Source organism: Xiphophorus hellerii, chromosome 8 (assembly GCF_003331165.1).
Source record: "Xiphophorus hellerii strain 12219 chromosome 8, Xiphophorus_hellerii-4.1, whole genome shotgun sequence".
Taxonomy (NCBI): domain Eukaryota; kingdom Metazoa; phylum Chordata; class Actinopteri; order Cyprinodontiformes; family Poeciliidae; genus Xiphophorus; species Xiphophorus hellerii.
Genome location: NC_045679.1, coordinates 24555746 through 24582058, shown reverse-complemented (window position 1 = coordinate 24582058; position 26313 = coordinate 24555746). Strand labels below are relative to the sequence as shown.

General features: G+C 41.6%; 1 protein-coding gene across 1 annotated transcript; it reads right to left on the bottom strand.

Moving 5' to 3' along the window:
- Positions 1–1416: 1416 nt before the first annotated feature.
- On the bottom strand, positions 1417–11526 carry tbca (tubulin cofactor a). Its single transcript, XM_032570525.1, has 4 exons — positions 11359–11526; positions 5903–6008; positions 3887–3973; positions 1417–2173 (listed from the first exon to the last, which is right to left on the bottom strand). The coding sequence occupies exons 1-4, from the start codon at positions 11409–11411 to the stop codon at positions 2093–2095; spliced, it is 327 nt and encodes a 108-aa protein (XP_032426416.1). The 5' UTR covers positions 11412–11526; the 3' UTR covers positions 1417–2092.
- Between the last annotated feature and the right edge of the window lie 14787 nt (positions 11527–26313).

Sequence of the window (26313 nt, the reverse complement as noted above, 5' to 3'; positions counted from 1 at the left end):
GTGCTTAAATAACAAGCCAGTTTTTATATGTTGTTTCTTTTTAACATGGCGGTCACTCGCTTCATGGCGCCATAGCCAAGGAGGAAGCTACAGGGCTTTGCTTATCACAGAGTTTATGTACAACTGTTTGAAACTTTATCCTTATAAATGTAAATTGGACAGATGATTCTGGATTGATAAAAAGAAAATGATTTTTGCTCAGAAACTCTGCATTGTGCTTTTTTTTTCTCCGCACGACAGATTTCCCCAGCTGTGTCTGAGCATTAAGTCCAAATTAAACTGAAAAGTTAGAACTTAATTTAGGTAATTAAATATTTGGATGAATTGATCAAATTCAAAGAGTGTTGTTCTCTAGCGTATGGTTTAATTCTTAAGCTTACAATTTCCTCTGGTGGTGGAGTGCTGGAAGCACAGGTTGATAAATGAACAGTATTATCCCTTATTGAGAGGACATGTGGCCTAATTCAGTGAACACTCCGATTAGTTAATAATTACATTGGAAATCTCTATTAATGCTCAGAAGAGTAAGGAATAACTTTAAAAAACTGATGATTATAATTTTTAAAACATGGTTAATTACGCAATGTTTTTAAAATAAAATAAAAAAACGTAACTTCTTACGGTGTTTACATCGATAATCGTAGTTGACCAGAATGTCATTTTGACTTTAAGTTTTAAATATTTTAATACATTTAGTAACACTTTTTACAGTCATCGTATGGTTCTGTTGTGGTTTCATGGTGGCTGCTCCATTCACTTATAGCATTTTTGCCAACTCTGGCTCTCTTCAGTTCATCAATGCGAGCTGTCCATGTTATGTGAACGGATCAAAGTTTGGTTCCGTCAGCCTAAATTGGCCTGTTACCAAGACACCTGAAAGCTGGATCTCATAATATGTTCCCCCATCTGCTGCCTCCCCACCAACCGGGACCTCCAGCCCACGTGTTTCCAATCCGCCTTGCCCGCGGTCCCTTCTGGGTCACGCCAACCGCAGGTGGAGCGCCCCGCCGGCCGCATCTCATGCCTCAATTAGCGCCGCTGCCCTCCTGCACGGACTCCCGATTAGGCCGTGAGTTATCCGAAAGAAATATAATTATACCTCCAAATAAAATAATCAGCATTGAAGAGCGATTTCCTTAACGAGACGGAGCGGGCTGGATGTCACGGAGAGGCGCCGCCTCATTAGGGCGGTAATGAGACTTTGGGGGTGATCCCGATAATTATCGAAATCTGCAAAAATAAGGATCAAGTCAAATGTAACCTTAATTTGTCTGGCAATTGAGCTCAGTTATTAGTATGACTATTTAGGAAGGACTCACTCAGCGGTAATGTAAGGTGTCGTTATTTTTAGGCCATTTGAATAATAAAAGGGAGAGAAGCAGGGGACGTTTTGTCATTCATAAGTAACTGACAGGGTTTCCCAAAGTGCTCTTGTCTTTATTGTAGGCATCAAGACACAATCCAGTTCAGTGTGGTTAGCAGGAACATACATGCAATTAAATTCTTCCAAATGCTTAGCTAAGTGGATTAAAAATAATAATAATAAAAAAAGAAATGAAAACCTACATTAAAGTTGGAAAAAAAAAAATACCTCTAGGAGAAACTTCACAGTGCATATTTGGGCTTTGATTGGTTAGAGATCATTCTTCACCGTACTTTTTATTTATTCAGAAACAAAAAAGGCTAAACAAGAGAAAGCAACATAATCCGAGACGACAGAAACTCGTCCCAGAGAAGGCAAAACATTCAAATTCATGAAAAGTCCCAAGAAAATGCAAAAAAAAAAAAGCCTTTCGAAACGTAATGGACCGAAAGTGAGCGTTTAATAATCAAAAACGCTGAGAAGCCCCCTTCGCTCCGTGGTGTTCATAAACAATATTTCACTGTGTTCTTATGGGATCTACACACAGGAGGAGTTGAACAAATGGAGGCGGGAGGCATTAGGAGTAAACAGCAGAAACAATTACATCAAGAGCAAGAAACTTTGAGGGGATTCTGTTGGTCTCTGTGGTTCTGAACAAGGCCTGGAGAAAAGGGAATGGACATTTAAGCCGGCGAGAATCCAGCGGCGAGAACAGAAAGCCGGCAGAAATTATCCTTCAAGCTTCACTGAGTCCAGTACTTTCCTAGCTTCTTTGTACTCCTCTGATTCGGCCAGATCCGCTTCTGTTTCCTGCACACACACACACAAAACACACACCAACAGGGTTATTGCCACCACTGCATTATTCCTGACTTCCATTAAAAACATATACAAAATTAATGTTTGTCACCACCATTAGGAAACGTGTTACTGGGAGCTAAAACTAGCAGGGCAGAAGTCGCCGGGAGGGACGTCGCGACCACAAAGCCGTCGTTTAGTCGAGTGCGTTCCGAGTTCCTGCGGTGGTCGCCGCCGTGACGCCGCCGCTAATGAGCTGTGATGAGCGTGTGCACGTCTGCCTCGGGGAGGGCAGGTTGTAGGAGAGGGGAGGTTGTGACTCACACCTGGAGCCGCCCGGCTGCTGCGCCGTGCTAATTGCGCTGACCCTGAGCCGCGCATGCTTATGTTTGCTTCTCGCCATATCAACTTAAATCCCCGGGGGTTTGGCCGCGCTCTCCGCTTCCATTGTCACACCCGCACACGAGTTCATTAATGCAACGTGTGCTTTCTGCTCATATTAAAAAGTTCACTTTGTTTAAAGCAGCCAAACGGCCGCTGAAGTTCGCTTTCCGGGCAGTTTGTTGTATTTGAGAAGCATATCTTATCTCAGGGTGCACCGATTGGGAGTTTTCTGGCCGATCGCAGATTACAGATTTTCAGAAAGCCTGACCTGCCGATTCCGATTTTGTCCGATACTGATTTTTATGGTCTAAAATGTCACTAACTACAATATGGAAGTTGCTGAGTTGGCAACAGTGGGATGACCATTGTTAAATACAAACTTGCAGACGTGGCCTGGTGTGCGGAGCTAACAGACAAAACTTTCAAAGCGGAGCAGAAGAGGACAGTGGCTTATTTTTATACGCTTGCAGAGAAGACTGGTGGATAAGATTGGCTTCACATGCAAGAATCAGCAGATCAAAATTAAGAAAATTGGGGCCAATTTATCAGTTGTCTGCTCTATCGGTGCACCCTGACTGTAATCAACATGAAAATGACTGACTGGCAGTATTACATCACTGCTCTTTCATTGGCTTATGGAGCTGAAGCTAGTTGGATTATACGAGTTGTGACAACATTTGATTTCCCTTTTGGGATAAATAAAGTATTTATGACTTGAATTCTATTCTATTTCGTTTAGATTCTACTCTATAACAAAAAAAAAAAAATTACAGACACTAAACAAAACAATGAAAAGATGGATTAAAAAAATCCTCATAAATTACCTTTAAGTTTGTAGTTCTAATGTGGAGAAATTGCAGGAATAGGATTAGGGTTTCCCAATAATTTCTTTTTCCCAGACCGAGTCAAAGTCAGAGTAAAAAAAAAAAAGGTAAGACGCTGTAAAAAAGTGTCTTACCACTTTTTTTTTTTTTTTACAGCGTCTTACCACATTTGTCGAGATTTTTTGAAATCTCGACAAAACCCTAGTTTGACCAATCCTTCTCAAGAGTAAGTAATCTTTGTGGACTGGACTGCTAATGGAGCTTTATTCTACCTCGAAAAGATGGCGGAAAAATCAGTCTAAAATTTTTATACAATTCATGTTTTTAAACTCTTTGTGGCATTATAATAGTTTCTACTGTTTCAAAGTTGGTCAATGTTTCATTTGTTACGGTTCTAAAGTAACTCTAAACAGGTGGGTTTTTAGTCTCAATTTAAAGGATCTCTGTTTCAACTGTTTTGCAGTTTTCTGGCAGTTTGTTCCAGATTTGTGGCACATAGAAGTTGAATGCTACTTACTAGCAACTGAAGCAGGTCTGCGTGGGCTACAGTGAGGCGGCGGCGGCAGTCTGGCACCATCATTCTGGACTCCTGCAGCACCTCCATCTGCACATGCACACACGGACCACATCAGTCTCTTCCATCTCTGATTATAAGACCTTAGATCTGCTCAAACTGTCAATTTAATACAAGAATTTCTTTAAGATTGTCGTGAAACTTTCCCTCCAATGTCTCGGCCTTTGATCTGAACAGCTAGGTACAGGCAGACTGATTGGCCGGGCCTTTGGAACACGGAGGGGAATGTCTCCACTGTGGAGAAACCTTGAGGCGAGGGTGGCGCTGATCAGAGGAAGTGCAATACAGTCGAGTGCTAACGTGGAGCGCCCTCCTATAAACAGCAGAACAGGCCATCAGACACACTTCTTCTTGACAGAAACTTCCTCGCCAACCCCGCTGCGGCGCCGCAAAGTCAAAAACAAGCCGGACGAGTCATCTAGGTGCGACAGGGCGAGTGGAGCGACGCTGGAACGAGAGGAAAGTCACGGCGCCCTCCCCGGTGCGGTGGAATGATCCCATCAGGACGGGATGAAGGCGACACTTAAAGCGTATTGATTCCATTAAAACATAAACCTCTAAGTCATCCCGCCTCACAAACCTCTCAACTTCAATAATCCATCTGGCCTCCCAATCCAATCCGGTTTAACACCGACTAAGCCTGTCGCTCAAAACTGCGACAAACCCAACACAAACAGAATCTTTGGTACGAGCTCAGCTTTCGTTTCTGAACCACTGTGGGTCCCACGCTGAACAGATGACTTCTTTACATCGTTTTAAAACAATTAAAGGAAAACAGGTAAATCACACATAAAATCGTACTTTTCTCACGAGTGAGATTTTATAACGACTGAATTTAACATTGGTATAACAATATTAGTTGCTATGAAATCAGAGTGGTAAGATTGCAGTTTTCAGGCCGATCACCGATATTTAAAATGCCTGATCTTCTGATCAGTGATTTTCTTGCCTGAAAAGTCGCTAAATGTGGCAACAAAGGAAATAAATCAACAGCAATACATAAAAGCTGTAAGCACATGATCAATATCGGTGTTAAGTCTGATAGAATATTCTAGAATTTCACTGAACTCCGATTCAGAACCGCACGGCATTGTTGGGGATGTAGGCAGAGGAAAGGCTTTCGCCACTCACCTTCTCACAGCGAGCAAAGCAAGGCTGCTGGCATCAACTAACTAACTCATTCAGTCTTTGGTTACCTAGCAACAACCTGTTGAGTAACTTACACAGCAACAGTTTCGGGTTCGCAACCCTGCCTCATAACTGCCTAAAAATGAAAATAAAAAAAATTACGGTGTGGAGTGAAAACTGGAAAAAAACAGGAAAGGTCTCACCACCAGTTAGGCAGTATATCAGATATGTAAGACAAATAAAACCCCAATCAATAACTATTAGGGTCAGAACTTTAGCAGGTTAATCTCAATTAATTACATAAATTTTAATGTGTTAAAACATTTTAACACAGTCACATCTTTTACACGCAAAAGTCCAGACCAAAAACCTTTGTGTTGTGTTTCTGGTACGCTCGTAAACATGACACACAAGTTTCATCTGCAAACAACGATGGAGCCGCTTCTCTTTGCCCAGTGGGGGTTTATTTTTCCTTCAAAAAAAAAAAAACAATCAGATTTTTTGTAGGAAAAGACAATTGTGTGCAATTAACGATTAAAATTTTTTAATCTAGTTCCGCCTGTAAAAATGACTGATATCAACTAATATGAAACCCTTATATCGTGTTACATTGAAAACACAGCACGAGATTACATGGGCCTGTAAACCGCTCAATTACAAACACGAGTCAGCAATTATCACACTGCAACAACCCAACATGATATAATCATGTCTGGGTCAGTTTAGAAAAACTCTAATGTCCCAAATTGTGGACTTACCTCATTACACACTCAAATAATCAACCAAGAGATGTGAAGTGTTAAAACCAGAGAACCAGTAAAAGCTGAACACCTGTTTCTTGATGAGGAATTCATCCCCTCCCTCTGCTTTCAGGCGCTCCACTTTCTCCTCTTGCTCCTTTGCTTCGTTTATGTATGAAAGCTCCTCTTTGGCCAGCCTGGAGACAGACAAGAGCAGAGGAAAAGAAAAGGGGAAAAAAAAAAAAGAGACATGGTTTAAGGCAAAGACACTGTGTTGTTCCCGCAAACATCAAACACTCGAGAGACCGGATAGACTGGACCATGAAAGGCAGGCTGTGATGGTCACTTTTTACAGACTGGGCCATTAATCTTCATGCACTTCCACTGACTGAGGGGACACAGAAGGATCATCTCCCCCAGGATGCCAAGGTACACACCACAGTAACAAACTCCTCTCTGCTGCCGAAAGACCTGCTAACTTTACCCTTTGACTTAATAATAAACATTTGAGTTTGGACAAGGGGTGGGCATTTATCGTATCGTTTATTGCGGTAAGTTTCTTATTGTGATAACCATTCTGAGTTATTGGCGTCACGATAAATTCTAATCAATGGTTTTTAAACCCGCCCAAAACTGTCGTATTGCTGAGATTCTTAGTTTTACTATTTTCTCCACTGTTTCGTCAAGGAGAGTAGAGGTGGGCATTTGTTGTATCGTTTATCGTGATAAATGAAGATTCTGATTTATTGCCATCACGATAAATCCAATTAATGATGCTTAAACGTCCGGATTGTTGGAATTGTTCATTTAAAAAATCTTCTCTACTGTTTAAAGAGAATATCAATAAATATCATTGAACTTGCAAATATGATTAAAAGTAGCTACTGTGTGCAATTTAGTGATACAAATGACCCTTCTCTATGTGACTGGTGTCTTAAACATGCATATTATAAATGGGTATGTTGTTCAAGAGAAGTGTTGCTATGATTGGTCTGCCAGGCAGACACAGTCATACAGTTAGTTTAAAAAGTAGTAATAAATAGTTCTTATCGTCGCTTTTGTCATTACAATAGTATCAAAATATCGCAATAAAACTTCAAGTTCATATCATCCACCCCATATCTTATTGCAAGGTGCTTTTTTATTAAGATTTGATTCAATAGTTTTTAAAAAAAAACACGTAAAAAATTAAGCCTATGCTGCATGATAGTACCTTTTAAATACAATCAAATGCACCTTCATAATCACCACTAATAATACTGGTGTTATCACAACCAATGCTGCAAGTTAGCAAGACTGAAAAGTGTGTATGATGACGGGTTTTATAAAATATGAAAGCAAAATATATCCCTTAAGTTTGGCAACCATTACAGTACAGCTGGAAGAAGACCAGAAACCCACTGTTTTAAGAAAAAAAAAAAAAGATTAAACCTGATAAGTTAGCAGGTCAACCTATGGAAAAACAAGCAGACACATGGCTAGCTTAAGGATGGCTCAAAGGCTTTAAGAAAAATAATTATATAGCTCCACAAGCTAAACATCACTTGGAATTGAAAAGGTAGCTTAACCAACAGCAGTTTTTCTAAGTGGTACTAAACAGTCACATGTAGAGCCTGCACCTGTTCATTTATTGACAATGACTTGAATAAATTGTTGCAATATTGGTGGAGTGCAGCCATGAAATGGTTCATAAACCAAGACAGAATAATGATATCTTAACATTATCGACCCAACTCAGTCATTTTTGATCTTGACGTACCTGACAGTGATGGAGCAATTTGTTTTTTAAAGGCTCTTCAATGCTCGTTTATAAACCATTTAAACTGGTTTTGATTTTGTTTTGCCAACTTGATAAAGAATGTGTCATATGAGGGGTAATGGTGGCATCAGAAGTTCGATTATTTCTAATAAATTAAAAGTTCAACAAAATAACTAATTTTCCCAATCTGTTTCACCCGTTTGGGACGACCACGTCTAAAATGGCCTACAAACGACTCAATTCTTGCACTATTTCTACTTTTGATGGACCACATTCTGGTAAGTCATTAATGAACAAGATAAAAAGCAGTGGTCCCAACGACGACTCCTGTGGTGCCCCATAATTGAGAAAAACTCAACTTAGTTAGCATCTGATAGGTTAGTGTTGAAAGCTTTCAGAAAATCAATAAAGAGCATCGACAACACCACCTGTACTTACCTTGCAGTTCCTGTTTCTGTTCATTTAAATCAATTTCAGAAAAATATTTTCATTTTACATGAAAAACGTCAATCCTTTATCTGTTTTTTCCCCTCATCAACCATCCATAGTAACTGCATTGTACCATCCAGTTCACATCTGAACGTTACTAGTTGGCCCTTTTAATTCATCTTTACCATCTCACCCACTCACTCCCACACACTACTACTCCTTTTTAATGATTAATTGATCATCAATTCATTCCCTAATTTGGACCAAGTCAGGTGGTAAATGGGCCTCCTCTCATTGATTGGTAGTGAAAACGGGCTTGAGCACATTGATAAATTTTGATTATTTATCAATTACGGGCCAAATGGAACTAAATCTATTAAACAGATTCGGAGCCTGATTGGCATAATAGAGTTTGAAAATATCGCTATTGGTAATGATTTCCATCTAATTGTCTTTTTCCGGCTGCGGCCGCTCGTCGGAGTGACAACACAAATTTCATTTTTCATAACATCAGCTGAGTGTAAGTGAGTAATCCTTCATTAGTCAGTCACATTACGGGGGAGCCTCGCCTCCGTGCTGCGCCGCTCCTCGCCTAACCAAGGAAGCCAACAGCACTCTGTCATATTTTACATCAATTACCCCTTATCGTAATGCGCTTCCATCAAGAAGCTTTTAAACAGGCACCATATGTAACGCCGCCGGCTGTCTTCCGCCCTCGGTGAGTGATGTCGTCTGCTCGGAGAGGAGAAGGTGGCACGCGGAGGAGGAAAAGATGGAGGAAGGGAGGCTAGGATAATTTAAATAAAACTGAAGGACAGTCTAATAGCAAAACGTCCATTCCTCCTCCACCTTCCAGACCGGATGTTAATTTCTTATTTCTCACAGACTTGGGAGCGCAGTGTGAATGAGGGGTGGGGTCGTGGCTGGTTTTAAATAGACCTGCCACCACGGGCTTAATGGAAAAGGCAGCTCTCTGGAAAATAGGAAGAAGAAGAAAAAAAAAAAGAAAAGGGAATTAAAGCCAACCGACACACACATTTGGCCGCCTTCTCTGGCACTGTATTTTTGAGCCGTGGTGTAGTCTCTGCTGCGACCGGAATGACAAAGGCAAATTACTGTTGTCATTTTATTAAGGGCATCCGCCTCGCCAGGGCCAGGGAGGTGCTGTCTGAAATGTGAGGGGGGCGGGGGGGGGGGGGGGGGGGGGGGGGGGAACGGCGCAGGAAGTGGGGCCCGGCTAAAAGAGCTAGGCAGGCTTTACCAGGAGCCCGAACGAACGAAGAGGGCGGAGGAACTGAGCAGAGACAAATAATTGTGTGTGCTTAAACCCAGTGGTCTGATTAAAGGGTCATGTCTCTCAGAGACGCTTTTGGTCCGGAGCGATTGGAGATTTAATATCTTCTGTCTGGTGCTGAGAGAATGTCAAAGCTGGATACAGTAGGAAGGGACAGAGACTGCTCAGTGAGACTGCGCTGCTGCTTCACCTCCAATGGTTGCTCCTCCAACATCCTCCGAGGAAAATCATTATCACGCAAGTCTGCAGGACCCTGCTGGTAATCTAATCCGAGTCAGAAACAATCAGTAGCATGCTGCACAAATCCAATCAACGGCGGGGAATTAGAGGTCTGCCTATCAAAAGAAATACACTTAGCTAATCAAAAATACCAATACACTGTTATTATTATTGTTTTCTCATGAAACCTACATCTTTTTGTTAGCTTATTTTTTTTAAACACTGGTACATCTGGTTATTAAACCTATTTTTATGTTTGCCCAAGAAATGCTTTTTCTGAAATTAGGCATATTGGTTATTGTTTCCTCCTCTGACACTAAGCATGTGCCAATTTTATTTAGTTTTTTTAATCCAAAATGCATTAAGAGATAACACAAAAATTTTACTGGACAATAAATTATCCTGGAAATTATTGCGATAGACGATAACATTGTATTGAGACCATTTCTAAGCAACGTATTGATAATGGAATAATGATGACAGTTCTTCCTTCACAAAAATTGATAAGCTTTCATTTTATGAAGAACACTTTACATTGGAACTGGAAGAATATTGTAAATATTTTTTGTCTTAAAATAGGTGAACAAAACGATCAGAAACAATAAATAAAGCCCCACACAACCGAAGCCATACATTAACTACAAAAATGTGCACGAAATTTGCCTTCATGTGAATTCAGAGAATACGTGGCACCATTTGCAGCCACATTGAATGTGTGTGTTGTTTAGAGATTTCTCTGCAATAAGAAAACCATTAAAACATTTATACCCATAAACATTAGTAAGACTGGAGGTAAATGCATCCAAAAGCGGTTAAGTATCCAAGTAACATAGTAATAACACAAATAAAACTCGAATTTTGGGAGATATTTGATCGATTATGTCATGAGAACGTTGCAATTACAGCAAGAAATAATTTCCACTCTCTTGTTTAATAAATTTACATCTGATTGGACGACCTTAAAAATGAGCCCAATTCAAACCGTTTAACATGACATGTCAGTCCTAAGCAAGGGAAATTAAACAGATAAAACTCATGATGCGGTGCGTTATATAAACAAGACAAATAGTTAAATAGTAAACTCTACTGTATATGTATAATGTAAAACTTATTTGTGGAACATATAAAAGTATATTTGCAAAAGAATTGTAAGTATGTGTTTAAAATTTGATCAGATATGGATTCATTGTTTCCTTTACTCAACTGTGGACCTTTGACCTCAACACACGACTGAATATCACAGAATAAATACAGCTGTGTTGACCCAGATGGAGCCGTTTGGTTCTATTTTCGCTCATAACGTTTGTAGTTTTCATTATTATTATTATTATTATTATCATTGGTTAAACATACATTATCTATAACAACTGAGTGCAACTTGTTTTTCATCAGCACAGCCAAAATTAAAACAAATAGCGGCAAAGCAGCGCATCACAGAGACAACCCTGTATTAGCCATATGCTAGCAGGTTAGCTTACCTCTAGCTTTGGCACCTCGAGGTTCTACACACATTTTACCAGTTCATTGTTTACAGTCGGACGTCTCCGCCTTCATTGTCACTCTGTACGGTTAGAGAGAGTCGATAAGATACTTCCTGGTGCCACGAATTAAACTCCAACAGAAGCTAACCAAAGATAGCGCCATGCTAAGCTAGCTGTTGCGCTCTAGCAGCGATCCGTCATCGGGATACACCACGCGGGCCCACGCGGCAAATATTGCACCGTGTACGGCGAGAACTTCCTGTATGACTTAGCCGGTTAGCTAACTAGCATTAGCCTCGGGGTTGCTTTCATGAGACCTCCGCCTTCGCTAACTAGATCTTATTTAAGTATAGCAAACAAAATACCTCTTCACGATGCCCGTTTTAATTTTGATCTGCCGAATTCTTGGCTCCGCCATGACCGCAGAAGATGAATGAAATTCGTCGCTGTGTGATTCCCGAGCTAACAGGAGGAGGAAAGCAGATGGACTTCAGGGATGACAAGCTGCTCGCAGAGAAGTCGATCCGCGGAGTAGATTGTTATTGAATTTTCAGGTCTGAATGGCAGGTCGAGTGAGAGCCCTATCTGAGTGAGCTGGTCTGTACCTCACTTGATTTCAAATAGATCTACCAATGATTTGCAATTTATAGAAGCTTTGTAAATTATTATATTATATTTATATTATATTATATTATATTATATTATATTATATTATATTATATTATATTATATTATATTATCTCTGTTGATAATTATAATTTTTAAGACTTTACCACTGCAACAGTGCCAGCAAAAGAATTTAAGAAAGAGTTTAAGTTAGAGTTAAAAAAATCAGTGGCAAGACTTTAAGATTATTATTTCATGTTCACAGATTCGATCGAACTGAGTTTGATCTGTTTCGCACAAAAACGTGTTTAAAAAAAAAATGTGTGTGTCACGATGGTAGAGGAATTCTAAGGCAAAACAAAATTGGTTCTAAAAGGTGTCAAATCCACACCACACTTTTAAAATGTTTATTTGTACAAAAAAGTCATCTTCCATTGATTTTACAATGTTGCACTCCTGTGCTGTGGTCGATTGCGTGGAAAGTTTCAAGGAATATGTGAATGTAATTTCTGGTTACTGTACTTATCCCAACATACACCTGTGAAATTTGAGTGAACACTTGACCACTTTTGTACAATCCATACAATAAGTATTTAAGTTAGTAAAAAAAAAAAGTTGAATAAATCAGATCTAAAGCACAAAATGAGATCTTGAGTGGGAACCCAAACAGAAATCGCCTTTCATCCGACACGTTTTTCCAAGTCAAATCTTTAAATGTCCTGTTCATTTACAGTGCACCGCTTTCATATCTGCCTTTGCGCTTACTTTGAACAAGAATTAAACACTCCACACTGAAATGTGTCAAATAAAAGGTTATAGGCCAAATAAAGAAAGGTATTTATTTACACAGTGTGCCACCTGAGCTAAACAATTGACATGCCTTTACAGAGCTGTTTTACAGCAACAGCGCATTCAATATCATTTGAATCTGCCTGCGTCTCGTATTGATTTGTGTGATCACAGAGAAAAGAATCAATTTCATAGCATTACCCAAGGCAACTTATGTCAAAAATATGTACTGTATTCTATACAGTTTAGATTTTTTGCTCTGTGTTAATAACAATAAAGGTTTATGTACTTAAACATCTCTTTTTTATTAATCTTACTACTGAGAACGTGGCTAAAACCTCATGCTAATATCAAAAGTGTTCACTGAAGCTGAAAGTGATGAATTCTGTACAAGCTAAACTTCTATAAGAAAACAATATGTAAATAAGAATTAATACACATTAAAAAGCTCTTAATAGAGCATATCTTTATACGTACCACAAAATACAACTAGGCTTTTGACAATGTTCTAATCTTGGTTGTGTCTGATGATGGGCAAAGGAATCCATTGTGAAGGAGGAAATACAGTGAATGGAAAGACATTTAATTGCTATCAAGTTTCTTGGATAAAAGCAGAGGAACTGTTTGTGAAGATTAATAGATCAGAAGGAGATTTAAAACGATTGTGTGGAAAAAGAAATCATCACTCAGCATTTGAAAGGGCAGTATTACATAAAATAAACGTTTTTGAGCTTCACATCATGTTATAATGTTATTTTCTCATCACAGACACACCTAGAGTGTTGCCTTGATTCTTTCATGCATACTTGAGAAGTCCTTTGATCTCCAGTGGCACCCATTCAGTTGTGCAAAAACATCTGAGTGGACCTAGCTCCGCCTTCAAGGACGAAGCTCCTCCTCTGACCTGCAGTTTCCGAACTTCTGCCTTACAGAGCAGCCCTCCCCGGTAACTCCACACTCAGCTCCTTCAGACTAGCCAGCAGCAATAAGCAAACACCTGGTAGAACTGCATCTGCTAAGCTAATTACAGGAGCTACTTCTCAGTGAAACGCTGGTAAAAAAAAAAAAAAATTTAAAAAAAGAAGCTTTTTTTAAAACCTATTTTGTAGGTAAAAAAGTTTTTAGGTACAAAAACTTTTTTTAAAAACTTGCACTAAGATTTGTCTTGCATTTAGACAAATCTTGTCTTAGTGCAACTAAATCTGTTTATTTGAATCATGAGATTAAACTGTATAGTGTCAATATTTCTTAATAAAAATGAATATTTCATGGGGTATCCTCATTTTTTTTAAAACTGTACATAAAAAAAATTAAGAATTTAAACCACATGGACTTTTTTAAAAAAAAGCTGTTTCTTTCCTGTTCTTTAAAACCTGAACGCTTTTAAAGATTCCCCAGTCATTCGAAGACAACATGAACAGCAGTCAATCTGCACTATGCATCGACAATTTTTGCGCACAACTCCTCATTTGAAATGTTTTGACGATTAAAAAGACATGCAAGCCGAGATAGACCGCAAATAAACAAAAGGTATAGTGCTGACTTTCTCTGCTCAAGAGCACTAATTCAGTCCAGGCTAACGCGTGATTGAATCTGAGGGGTGGGGGAACCCGGGGCTCGTTCCCTGCAGTTCCGTGGCCGTTGATTATTGGTATTTTCCGAGTTTTCCAAACTAATAAGTGGCACTATCAAGCATTTGGAAGCGCCGGGAGACTGCAGACGGGGCTGCTCGGCCTAATTGATATTGAGCGCGGCGCTGGTAGGCGCGGACGGGGCCGCTGCTGGGTAATTTGCGGTTTAATCAGCGTTTGTAATGAGGGCCGCTGATTAGCGCGCGCTGGAAATAAAAGAGAGTTACAAGGAACGTCTGTCAGAGTCCAGCGATAATTCCCCGCTAATTGTAATGATTAGAGGGAAAACTGGATGACTTTGGAGTTTTCTATCGCGTCGTCGTGACACTGTGTGTTAGAGCTGCATGCTGCGTGTTCCCGCGCCTTGTCCTATACGTGTCAATTTATTCTGGCAATCCCCCCTCCCATCAGAAATGACTTTTTTTCTTCTTCTTCTTTTTTCTTTTTGCACGCGCAGCGGAGAACAAGGCGGAAAGAAGAGATTTGATTATCAAACGAAAACAGCTCATTTCTGACAGGGGGCCTTTCAGGTGGGTTTGAATGAGGGTTTGTGTGTGTGGGTGTGTAGGGGTGTGTGTGTGTGTGTGGGTGGGGGGGGGGGGGGGGGGGGGGGGGGGGGGGGGATGGATGGACTCTGCGGCAGAGAAGGGAAGAGATGTGTTCCTCGAGACGTGCCTCGACCACTGCTGGAATAGCAAATGTGAAATTAGTGAGAAATGTGTGCATGAACGCCTCTGGTCAATTAGCGGGGAGAGGAAGAGGAGGCAGGAGGCGAGAAAAATCAGCTGGTGCTCTCATAGTGCAGGCCTGACTGTTTGGTAGAGAGGGAGAAGAAGAAGAGAGAGCACACACACACACACGCACACACACACACACACACACACACCCACACCCACACCCACACACACACACAGCAGCTGTAGCAGCCCCTCCACCCAGCCTGCTGGCGGCCCTCGAAGCTCCATGTCATTCCCACTGAATTATAATGGAGTTGGAGGAAATAACTTCTCTGACTGTGATGATGACCAGAAAGAAAACGCTCAACTCACATTGTTCCCCTTTAGAGCAATTTAACCAAACTGTAAATGTGTTTTCCTGCTTTATTGGGTTTTGATTAGCTTTTTTTAATGTCAACCTTTTCCCTGTTTGGTAATGGACACCGAAGGTCTTGTTTTCTAAATGTGCTACTCAGAGCTAGCCCAAGATACAAGTAAGCTAGGTCATAATGTTAAGACCCCCAGGACAGCAGGGGGGACCCCCCCCCCCCCAAAAAAAGTTTTGTTTCTCACACAGAATATGTGCCTTGCGGCCTTACCTTGTTCTGGCCCTGTCACAATAAGCAATACATCAATAAATCAATTAATCACATGATCAATTAAAACAAGCTCAGTAGTTTTCATTTTCATGATTTATCGCTTCTCTTTTCTCTCTTCCAGTCAAAAACTGGAGGATAAAAGTAATCTCTGGTGCTTTGGTCTCAACTACCACTTGACAATTTTGTTGACTGAGACTTCATAATTCGCTTTATTTGTTATTTTGTTTATTTTGAATATTTAAAATGTCTTCCAGTGTTCCAGCGTTAAACTTTAAACTCATCAGGATTTAAAGTTTATTGATCTTTTTAGAATGGGTTCTTGCATTACTATGCAATTATCATTATATTACACGAATATGATCTCCAAACAACAACATTATTGTCGTTTGTCATAATCACTTCTGTGACAATTTATCGTCCAGCAAAATTTGTTATTGTGACAGGCTTACGTGTTGCATTTAATTTGGAAGCTTGAATTTTTGAAGTAATGAGTGCTTTACACAACTGTACACCACACTTTTCAGAAATTTGTTTGCAAACAAGTTTGTGAAATTGACTCGTGCTTTGCATTCCACTTTGCTCATATTGTTCTGTTGGTATAAGATGACAAAATGTTCAAAAGTTTGTAAAAGTCGAAACTTCTCAACTTTTGAAACATTTTTGAAATTTCTTTATTCTTTCTAGAAATATTCTTAGATTAATCTCAAAATATCTGAGGATTTTCAAGCAATTTTTTTGATTTTTCACACTCAGAAAATGTCCTTGTTTTTTTTTTTTTCCCCAGAAAATTTCTGAGGTCAATCTAAAACATTCTGAGTCGTTTCAAGCAAATCTGCAACTTTTCAAAGTCAGAAATGGACTTATTTTGTCTGGAAAATGTCTTGAGATTAGTCTAGCTTTTTGGCGGAAATCTACTTTTTACTTTTCTTTCTACAATTGCCCTAATACGGCGTCACATGTGTGTACTTTTGCGATGTATCATAAATGAAGTAACTGAGATTGAGTTTCTCACTCGGTTGGAAAGAAGCGTCTTTGCCCACTGTTTCAGGCTCCCCAGCGGGTCTCTTTGGGAATCTGTCTGGTAAAAAAAGAAAAAAAAAAAAAACCCTATTAAAATGCAAAAAAGCCTCCCTGCGCACTGCAGCCGCACAGATGACCTGCTCGGTACCAGGTGTGATGTGCCACTACGCTGACCTTCTCAATCTGATGCTCTGTTGGGGCGGCGCGGCGCGACAGGGACCGGACGAGCCGGCGGGGGCCAGCAGGAGTTGGCGATCGATTCTCCAGCAAGAGGTTATCTATATGTGGTATTTTAATGTCAGGGAGTCGGGCCAAATTGATAGTGATAAATATTTGCCGGAAGATTAGGTGAGGAGGGGTGTGTGGGCGCGCGTGTGCGTGTGTGTGTGGGGCGCTCCATCTCAGACCTGTAACCCCGGCAGAGCTGTTCCTCTCTGTGTCGGATTAGCCCCATCCATCCAGTGTCAATGGCTGTCTTGTTGAGAAAATCAGTGGGTAAACACGGCTGACAGGGAGAGACAGAGCAGTGAGTGTGTGCGTGTGGGGGTGAATATATGTGTGTTAGGTGGTGGATCGGCGGCTGATTACTCATACAAATAGACTCCAAACTCTCCCTGGTCTCTTTGGAAATCTGTTTTCTCTCTGTTCACCATATCTCCTCTCCTTCTTCTGTCCCTCCTATATTTACTCCTCTCCCTGCTGTCTCAGAGGACCCACCCCCACCCCCTTCGCCCCGCACCACCCCGTCCCTCCTCCGGTTCCCCCCCGTCCCCGCCACCTGTCCTGCTGTTCCCACTTTGTCCCCATCAATCACTGTGGCATTGTGTCCTGGATGTTATATAGAGTGACTTAATATCCCCCCCCTTCATCTCTATTCACTCCTAAAATCATTCTCCATGAGGGTCCAACCCTGCAGCTTCACATATGACCATGTGTGTGTGTGTGTGTGTGCGTGTGTGTGTGTGTGTGCAGGTGTGTGTGTGCATGCATGCCTGTTTGTGTGTTTCTGTAAGAAGAAGATGCAGAGTTAGAAAAAAGATACAAAAGCCACAACAATCAGCCACTGGAAACAAGTTCAGAGTATTTTCTGTATCGAGTCTCCCAAAAAATGTTGATACTGATCTTGTTTGCACGACATCTTGTTACAGAGATCTTCAAATTAACAAAGATGCTGATTCATTAAAAATGTGTGTCCTAAAACTCTGGACTGCCCCCTTTTTAATCCTGAGCCTGTCTTTATTCACCTCTAAACATAGATTTTTTTTTTTTTAGGGGTGTCCACATTTCTTCAATAACCCCTATGCCCAATTATGACAAGCAGCATTGAGCGCCCATTGTGGTGAAGCTGCTAAATAGAGCTGCACAATGCACAAAATCGCAATCAGTGCAACATCACAACCACAGAGGAATGCTTGGAAGCAGAATTGGGTCAGCTACTACATTTCAAACGCTATGAATTCACACCCTGCTTGACGGTAAGATCCTTGGCAAGTTGGATGGATTCCTAGATTCCCTGACGATTTAGATAAAAGTAGCAGGAAAGCTCAGAGTAATGCGAGTCTTATGAACAATAGGTTTGAGTGTAAACAGTAGGTATGTCCTAGAAGCTAGAGGAAGTACATCAAACATTCTTTAGTTTGTATTCCTTCTGTGGACATATTCATCCATCCATCGTCTTCTGCTTATCTGAGATCAGGTTGTAGGTGCAACAGTTGAAGGAGGGAACCCCAACTTCCCTCTCTCCAGCACCATCCTCCGAGGCATTCACAGGATGCACAGTCCCTCCAGCGAGTTCTGGTTCATCCCGATCTGATTCATGAACCACCTCAGCTGATTGCATTCAAAGCAGAGAAGCAGCATCTCTACCTCACCCTACCTCTGAGTTTAAGTGCTGGCCATCCTTCTCAACCTGGCCCCTTCACACTCAGCAGAGAATTACGCGCTGGAGGTCCTGCCCTGAAGAAGCCAACAGAACAAGATCAACGTCATCAACATCCTACACGACTACTTGAGATCCAGTCCATGAACACCACATAAGGGATCTGTGACAAGGGGCAGCTACGGTGGAGTCCACTGGGAACTGTTGTGGTCTCAGAGGGTTTTTATGACCTGGCATGGAGAGAGGGTTGGATTCGTGGAGGCAAGTGGCTGTGACTTGATGGAGGGGCGAATGGGTGAGTTCCTCTAATCCCGAAGATTTGCTAATGGGAGCTGATGGCGGCGACGCTCCGGAAGACAACGGTGGATGATGGAGGTTTGAAGGAGATCCAAAGCAAGGTGAAGTTTGGAAACAGGAACCAGTGTGGCATGGAAGCCACAAAGAAATCAACCAGGTGGCATCAAATGGTTGCCTCACAACTTCTTAAAAGTCACACCACACAAAGGAAGTGATTACAGACAGGTATGAAGGCACCAGTAGGTGGATTACGTCCTCCAGAACAGACACATACAACCACTAACATGAATCCTAACAGGAACAGACTCGGCTTTGAGCTGAGAATGCGAACACATCTCTTTCTTTGGGCATACAAGGATCGGATAATCCTTAGACCAGTGGTTTCAAACTTCAGGGGTCAAATGCCAGTGTCCTGTAACTTTCACATGTGTCTCTTGTCCTACACACTGGAGGGTACCCAGATATCCCATAGTTCCACAGCAACCCCATCCCAAAATTACATGGACACCAGATTTAACCCAAAAACCTTACATCGACAAAATAAGCACTCTCAATTCAAAAACCCTTTTTGCTGCTAAATTATTGAATAAATAGAAGTATGAGCTCAATTACAAAGATATTTGTTTTAAATCTGTTAGGTTATGTAACCATCACATTGGTGCAAAGTGCTATCCTACCCATTCAGCTTTCAAGTGTTTCAGGAACAATCACTCCTAGAGCTTCTCTTAAACAAATGTGAACTGTGGACGCTGACATTAGAGTCCGGGGCGTCTGTGCTCCTGCAACACATTTAGCATTGAGATGCTATTTTAGGCTTGAATAGTTTAGCTGATAGGCTAACTTCTTTTAGCACAACTTGAACACAAGAATAATATTTTTCAGAGTCCCATCAGATCGTTCTTTGAAGCAAAAGTTAAGTCCCAGTGGGCCAACAGAAATGAGCTTTGACGTCCATCGCTGTTGTGCGACAGTTTTCGGGTTGTACCAGAAACACACGAATATAAAGGTTCCTCTCTGAACTTTTTGTATGTAAAAAAAAAAAAAAAGTGATTGTGTTAAAATTCTTAACGCATTAAAACAATTAATCGAAATTTAATTAATCGAAATTAAAACATCAAAATTTATCTCAAAAGGCTTAATTTTTTGCTTGTCAAACATAGGCTACTCTTCGGATTGAACACAGATGTAAAAAGTTACAACACACAGTCAAAAATATCTGATGGTTCAGACCTTGAACACATAAAACAATTCCAGTCCACTCAGTGACTCGGTCTGTGGGAGCTTATTTTTATTTACATCTACCTGAAACGCATTCACGTCTTTTAGTCTTCAAAATGAAGACATCACGTCTCCACCGTCATCCCCGTGTTTTATGAAGGGTCCCTGACAAATAGGGGCTCCTCGCCACGCTCGGGCGGCCCCCTTCACTCCGCTCCCGGCTTGTTTACACAGCACCAGGACCATTTCCACAGATTAAACAAATCGCCACCCAAGGGGGACATCCATAATCCGCTAACGGGTCACCGACAAGACAGTTAGAAATGCCTGCGTCTGGCGGTGGGGGTGGGAGAAATGTCCGTGTCCAAAGATGACCTTGTCTGAACGCAGCGCCTGCAGCTGTGAGCGGTTTATTACGCCACAGCAGGAAGAAAAAAACAAAATTAAAGGAAGAAAGAAAGAGTTTTGTCACAAGATGTTTTATTAGATTGTTATTAAATGGTTCGTTGCAATAACAAGACAAAAACAGATATTTCTAAAAGCCAAACCTCAGTCCACTCTGTTAACACCAGGCCCGGCGTTAAGAACCCATCACCATCCATCAGCTTTTATTGCCACATGAAAGACTTTGAGGCAGCCATAATAATAGCAGGAGACGTTTCTCCAACAAATAGAATGGCCAGTGAAATAGATCAGTAAAACACAGAGTGGATCTTGGACCAATTTAATTCATCATTCCACATTACGGCTTTATGAATTGCTCAAATTTGATAACAAGCTCTCAATTCGCTCTATTATGTAAGCTAAATTGGACTTTGCATTTTAAAAAAGAAGAAGAAGAAAAAAAAGTTGCGGGGTTAGTCAATGGCTTCTTGAATAAAACGTAATTTGCGAGAGAATTTGTTGTATCTGTCACAAATATTCGCAATTAGCAGCGGTAATTATTTGATAGTTTCTGCAATTACCAGCCTAAACGGTTAAATTCGGAACTGTGTGGAGGCCTAATTGGCCTAAATGTGATATTTTGCATATTTGCATAATGAGGAAATTGGTAGAAAATTGTGTTCATTCATTTGTGAAAAATCCTATGAATTTTATGAATTCCAAAGGCCTGCGCCTGCAGTCTGTGACTTTGCCGGCTGCTCCCCGAGGAGCCCAAGGGAAAGTGGGGCACAGGCAGGGCGCCAGATGGAGGTGCATTAAAAAGGAGAGAGGAGAAAGTGAAAGCGGCCTTTTACAGAACTTCAAGACTGCAGCCGCAGACTACTGGGCTGTTAAGCTAGCCTGGTTCAGTCACTGTGCTACTTGAACCGACACTGTAAACAATGAATTCTGGCGGGATTAGCCGTTCAAGTCATACATTTCAATGAGTTTAAGTCCAATGTTAAATGTTGGTTAGACTCTACCTTATTTTGGTAATAACTCCAACCTAAACCGTTTGACTGGAATATGAGTGGAGATGTTGGGTCATGTGTGGAACATCACAGTGAAGCAGTTGGATAAAAAGTTGCCTTTCAGAAATAGCATCACGAGTTCGAATCTCACAATGGGGTCTTTTTAGACGGAGTTGGCGTGTTCTGGATTCGGCCTCCTCTCACAACCAAAAACATGATTGTTACATGGAGTGAACACTCTAAATTGATGGAAGCGCTCCCTTTCAGGCAGTGTTTTGTCAGCCTTACTCCTGCCTCTTGCCCATTGGTGGCTGGTGACAGGAACCAGCAGACCACCGGGTTAAAGACAGTAGATGATCAGATGAATTATGTCATAAATTAGTTTATCACTTTGCTATAGGTTTTGAACTATCACCAGAGTTGTGGTTGAGAAGAATTCAAATCCCGTTGTTAGCTATCTTAGCAACAATGCTAATGCTGAAGTCCAACTTGCTAGCAAGCTAGCTGAGCTAAGTTACGAACAGCACATTTTACATGTGGTTATTGGGGAAAAGTTTAATACATCCTCTTCTCATAGAATAGTCTTAAATAGTTTATCACTTTTTTCCTGGGTTATTACTCAATTCTTTTTTATTTTCAACGTTGGAGGACAAACCAGATGTGCAGGTGTGCAATCCAACTAGAATTGACCTACTTGAGTCAGTCCATTTCTTAAAAGTCATTATTTAACAAAATTTGTGTTAGTTTTAAACTTAAATTTCAAACTGTTTTCTTTGAGGACGAATAGCATTGTGAAGCAGACAGGTCAGCGATAACGTTCTGGAAGAGTTTGAAGCGGGGCTGGGTGAGAAAAATGGAAAACAGAAATGGGAGGAGTATGGTACTGAACGGTGGTGCAAGTAAACTTTCAGAGGCAGCAAATGTCTTTCCACAGCCAGAAATGAAATGAAATGGTTTAGAAAAATACACCGAATCAGTGGCAAGGCCTGAAAATGGGCGTTCACGGACTTCCAGTGTGACTGAGCTTTTACCCACACGAAACAAACAGAGACGTCCGAAAGACTTCCCACTGCCACGGAGGTGAAAGTTGGTCCAATGAAACGTTGAATCTGGAGGCTGAGCACAAGCCCACGCCACACTGCACCTTATATCATATTTAACACCATGAATCATTTCCTTCCATGAAATGTGCGTTCGGGGATTGTAACCTGACAAAAATGTGAAAACGTTCCTCTTTCAAGTACTACAAATTAATTCAGTGTGCACACTTAAGTAAACGCCGAACCACTTTTGACTCTTTGCTTGACTGTTTATTCTTCGTTTTCCAAAGAAAAGAGCAGATAAAAAATCCCTCATCATCTTAACGGGAATCACGTTTGTTTGTGTTTTGTGCTTCAACAATCGTCCACGCTAATTAAAAATCTGACAGCTTCGATTGAAACAATACAGGCCGACAACATTGCGACGGGGTTCCCGTCGCCTCAAAGCGAACGGCTCAGTGTGAAGGTGGAGCGGCTGGATCACGGGGGCCTGACGGAGAGTTTTCGAGGGCGCACCTCTTTCCCCCTTTATTGTGCTTCCCTGTCATTACCCAGAACCTCATAAAGCTCATAGACAATAATGATTCTGCCATAGACTGTAATGATCCCACCATTTCATGGGGTATTACACTATAATGATGATAGCCCCCCCCCACCCCCCTCCTTATTGCCCCCACCCCTTTAACATTTGCATCCCATCCAGGCTTTAGTTGCCGAGTTGCACCTCCATCTCACCTGGCACGGGTAATTTATAGAGCACAGGCGTGAATAAGACTCTCTGGAATAACACGATCCACCACAAAGATTTATTACGAGATCGTAAACCCCGAGAAGGCAAAAAAAAAAAAAGAAATAATAATAATCCACCTGCATGGGAGATTTTTTTATTATTATTTTTTTTTCGTGGTCAGTGTTGAGAAATAAAGACATCCATGAGAACCCACCAATGACAGCAAGATAAAATATGATGGTGAGAGGTTGGAGGGATGAGGGGGGGGGGACCTGGGAGGGAATTAGGGGTGTGGCAGAATCATAAAAATGTTCGAGTGTTAAAAAAAAAAGAAAAGAAAACAAACTCGAGTGTAGACGTGCTCTTTCGCCCAGAATTTCTTTACTCCACCGTTCTTTACAAACAGAGAGACAACGACGCGGCGCCACGACGACACACACAATCGCAGAAAGGGAGAGGGAGAGGAGGGGAGGTGGTGAGAAAAAAAAAAAACACAAAAAAAAACAACAAGCCTGTGCGTATTTTACTCTGAGAGTTAATGGGAATAAAATACCTTGGTGGATGAGTGCAGATGTGTTTGATACAAATAGTCATTTTCCTATTTGCTGCCTCATTGAGCATGATGAATGATGGGAGTCAGGGAGGCGGCGTGATGAATGGCAGCACCTTGGCTCCATTGCATGCCCTATTGATTCTCCTTCTTTATTACTCCTACAACCCAGCTGGCTGCTCCTGCCCTCCCTATGCTCTCTGTTCTCCATTGACGGGGGAGAAGAGGAGGAATAGGTGTGCTTGTTGGGTGGGTGTTTGGTGGAGAGGTTGGTGGTTTGGGGGATCTTCTCCCGACTGTAAGACCCCGCCTCTTACAGGAACAAAAAAAAAAGAAACGAAAACGCAGAGCTATGTGTGTCTGTGTAAACATGCAGGTGAACAAGCACCATCTGTGTGTGTTTGTGTGTTATCCGCGGTCTGCCAGGAATTCACGGATGGGGGGGGGGAAAAAATGAGTTTTCTGATTAGCAGATTAGAGGCCAGCAGTCTCTAATAGGGACTTGGCTGGGAGCTGCTTAGTTAGAGGGAGCGCTCAGTTGGGGGAGGCAACAAATTAGCAAAAGGCTGGAATTCAAAAAGTGAAACAAAATTTGGCAGTACGGGGAACATGTGGGGTTGCTTAAGAAACTAAAATACATAACAGTTCAACTGACATCCTTATCAATGCAGCCTGGCCGCATGCGCCGTTGTGTGCAATGTCAGCATTGTAGGAACATTTGGCAAACTTGGCAATAATGTGGAAGTTCTTATCAGATTTTCCTCTTTAAACTTAGAGTGAAACTCTGAATGGGAGTCTTTTCAAGGAAATCTTAGACAGATTTGATCCCTCCGTAAATCAAAATCGAGAATATTTGGTCTGGTCCAACCTGAGCTGAATTACTGCAGTGGTGGGCAGTGGGGCGCCATGCATGCTAGAACCGCCACCGCTAAAAGAAGCGTGGTCCACAGAACCTTTAAACGAATTACATACCAACAAAAGCTTCATGAGCTCCTGTGGCTATCGGTTTCCCTCAACACAAGTGTCTTCATTGGTTCCTGTGGCGACACAGTCGCCTTCTAGACAAACGCCTTCACTAGTTCCTCTGGACAATTGCGTGACTGTCCATTGGTACCTGTGGCCACGTGGTCACCCTCCAGAAAAGCACCTCCATTGGTCAGTGTGGCTACAAGGTTGTGCTCCAGATAAACGCTTTCACAGGTTACTGCGGCCCCCTCTGTTGCCTTCTAGACAAGAGCCTTCCTGCTGGTTCCAGATTTATCGCTCTCCACTCAAACGCTTTCGTGGGTTCCTGCGGCCAACAGGCTGCCCTCCAGAATTGTTCATTTTTCTATCCTTCCTTCTGAAACTACTTCTGCCCACCCACGCATCAGTCAATTTTTGTTTGCGGACTAATTTGGGCATCTGGAATATACTCTTTACTGGGCGGTTCTGTTATCATCGTTGGGACTTCAGTCTTTTGTGCCCGGATTTCCTGTTTCCTTGTTAGCTTTTGGTCCGCTGAGTTTTTGTGTACTTCTAAGTCTATATCTCTACTAGTGTGTACTTCTGTTTGTGTCTTTGTTCCCAGATCTGCCCTGTAGAGATAGATCTCACTTCATCTGCTTGTTAAAATCACCTATCTATCATTCCGGTAATCATGCTTCTCGGTACAAAAACCTCTTGGTTTTCTCACCAGCCTGTTTCCCGGTGTTCCTCTCATAGTTTACTATTTTGGTCCTCCCACACCAAATCACAAGACAACACTTTCCCGACACTCTTTCTTGCTTTTTAAGGAGGACTGTTCCTACTAGACTTGTCGGGGTGTTTGTAAGTAAGAGATAAAACAAGTGTCACATAGAAAGCTACGTGAGTGACAACTCTGTGTTTTCTGCAGAGGTGCCCTTAGAAGATCAGCGAACAGAACCCACGCTGTGGGACTTCAACCCCGTTCCCGTTGGCTCCATCAAAACAAAGGCCTGCTCATCCATCCGTCCCTTCATGTGAGTCCACATCTGAGAGGCTGGAGGGGCGGAGGGGTAGACGCTTGGCCGGGGCCGACAGCTCCTGTGGGGAGGGGGCCGGCGAAGCGAGTGTGTTGTCGTCGGCCTGTCTTCGTGATGAAGGTTTCTCTCTGGTCAGGACGCAGCTAACCGGGACGGGACTGGCTCTCAGGATGCCACAGGAAGACTAGCCAAGGGTCGCGGCAGCAGACGCTGGAAAGCTGGAGGCTCTAAAGAAATCTGCAGAAGTGAAGCATGAAGAAGTGATGACAAGTGTACTTCTTTTGCTCTGTGTGTCTTGCGAAACTATTGATGGCCCTTGACGTTTTTCATATTTTGCGAAGATACAACCGATTTATTTGTTGGGATTTTAGATGATTATCAACACAACGTAGCACATAATGGCAATGAAGTAGGAGGGAAAATGTGCATGGTTCTCAAATTGAGTGAAATGTGGCATGCTTTTGCCTTTAGCCCCCTTTACTCAAATGCCCCTAAATAAATCCAGTGAAACCAAATGCTAATCATTCTCAATATCTACTGTTGCTCTGCTGAGGTATTAGGGGTTTTTCATAAAGCAGGAAACCAAAAATGACCTTTGTGACCTGCATGCTAACCTCATTGCAAAAGCACAAAATCTAACAACGCATATTTCTCTAGTTTCTAGTGCAAATGCCTTAATGCGTATATTAGAAATGAGACAAAACCAAATTAAAAGTAATTTTTGAGCAAGAAACAGGGACTCGTTGTGAGTCAGTAATTCTTTGATATTGATGGAAAAAGTACCAGCAGGTTATTTCACCTGCAACTTGGGGAAATGTTCCTGTTATAAGTGAAATAACCTGCCAGAAATTACTAAGAAATTATTT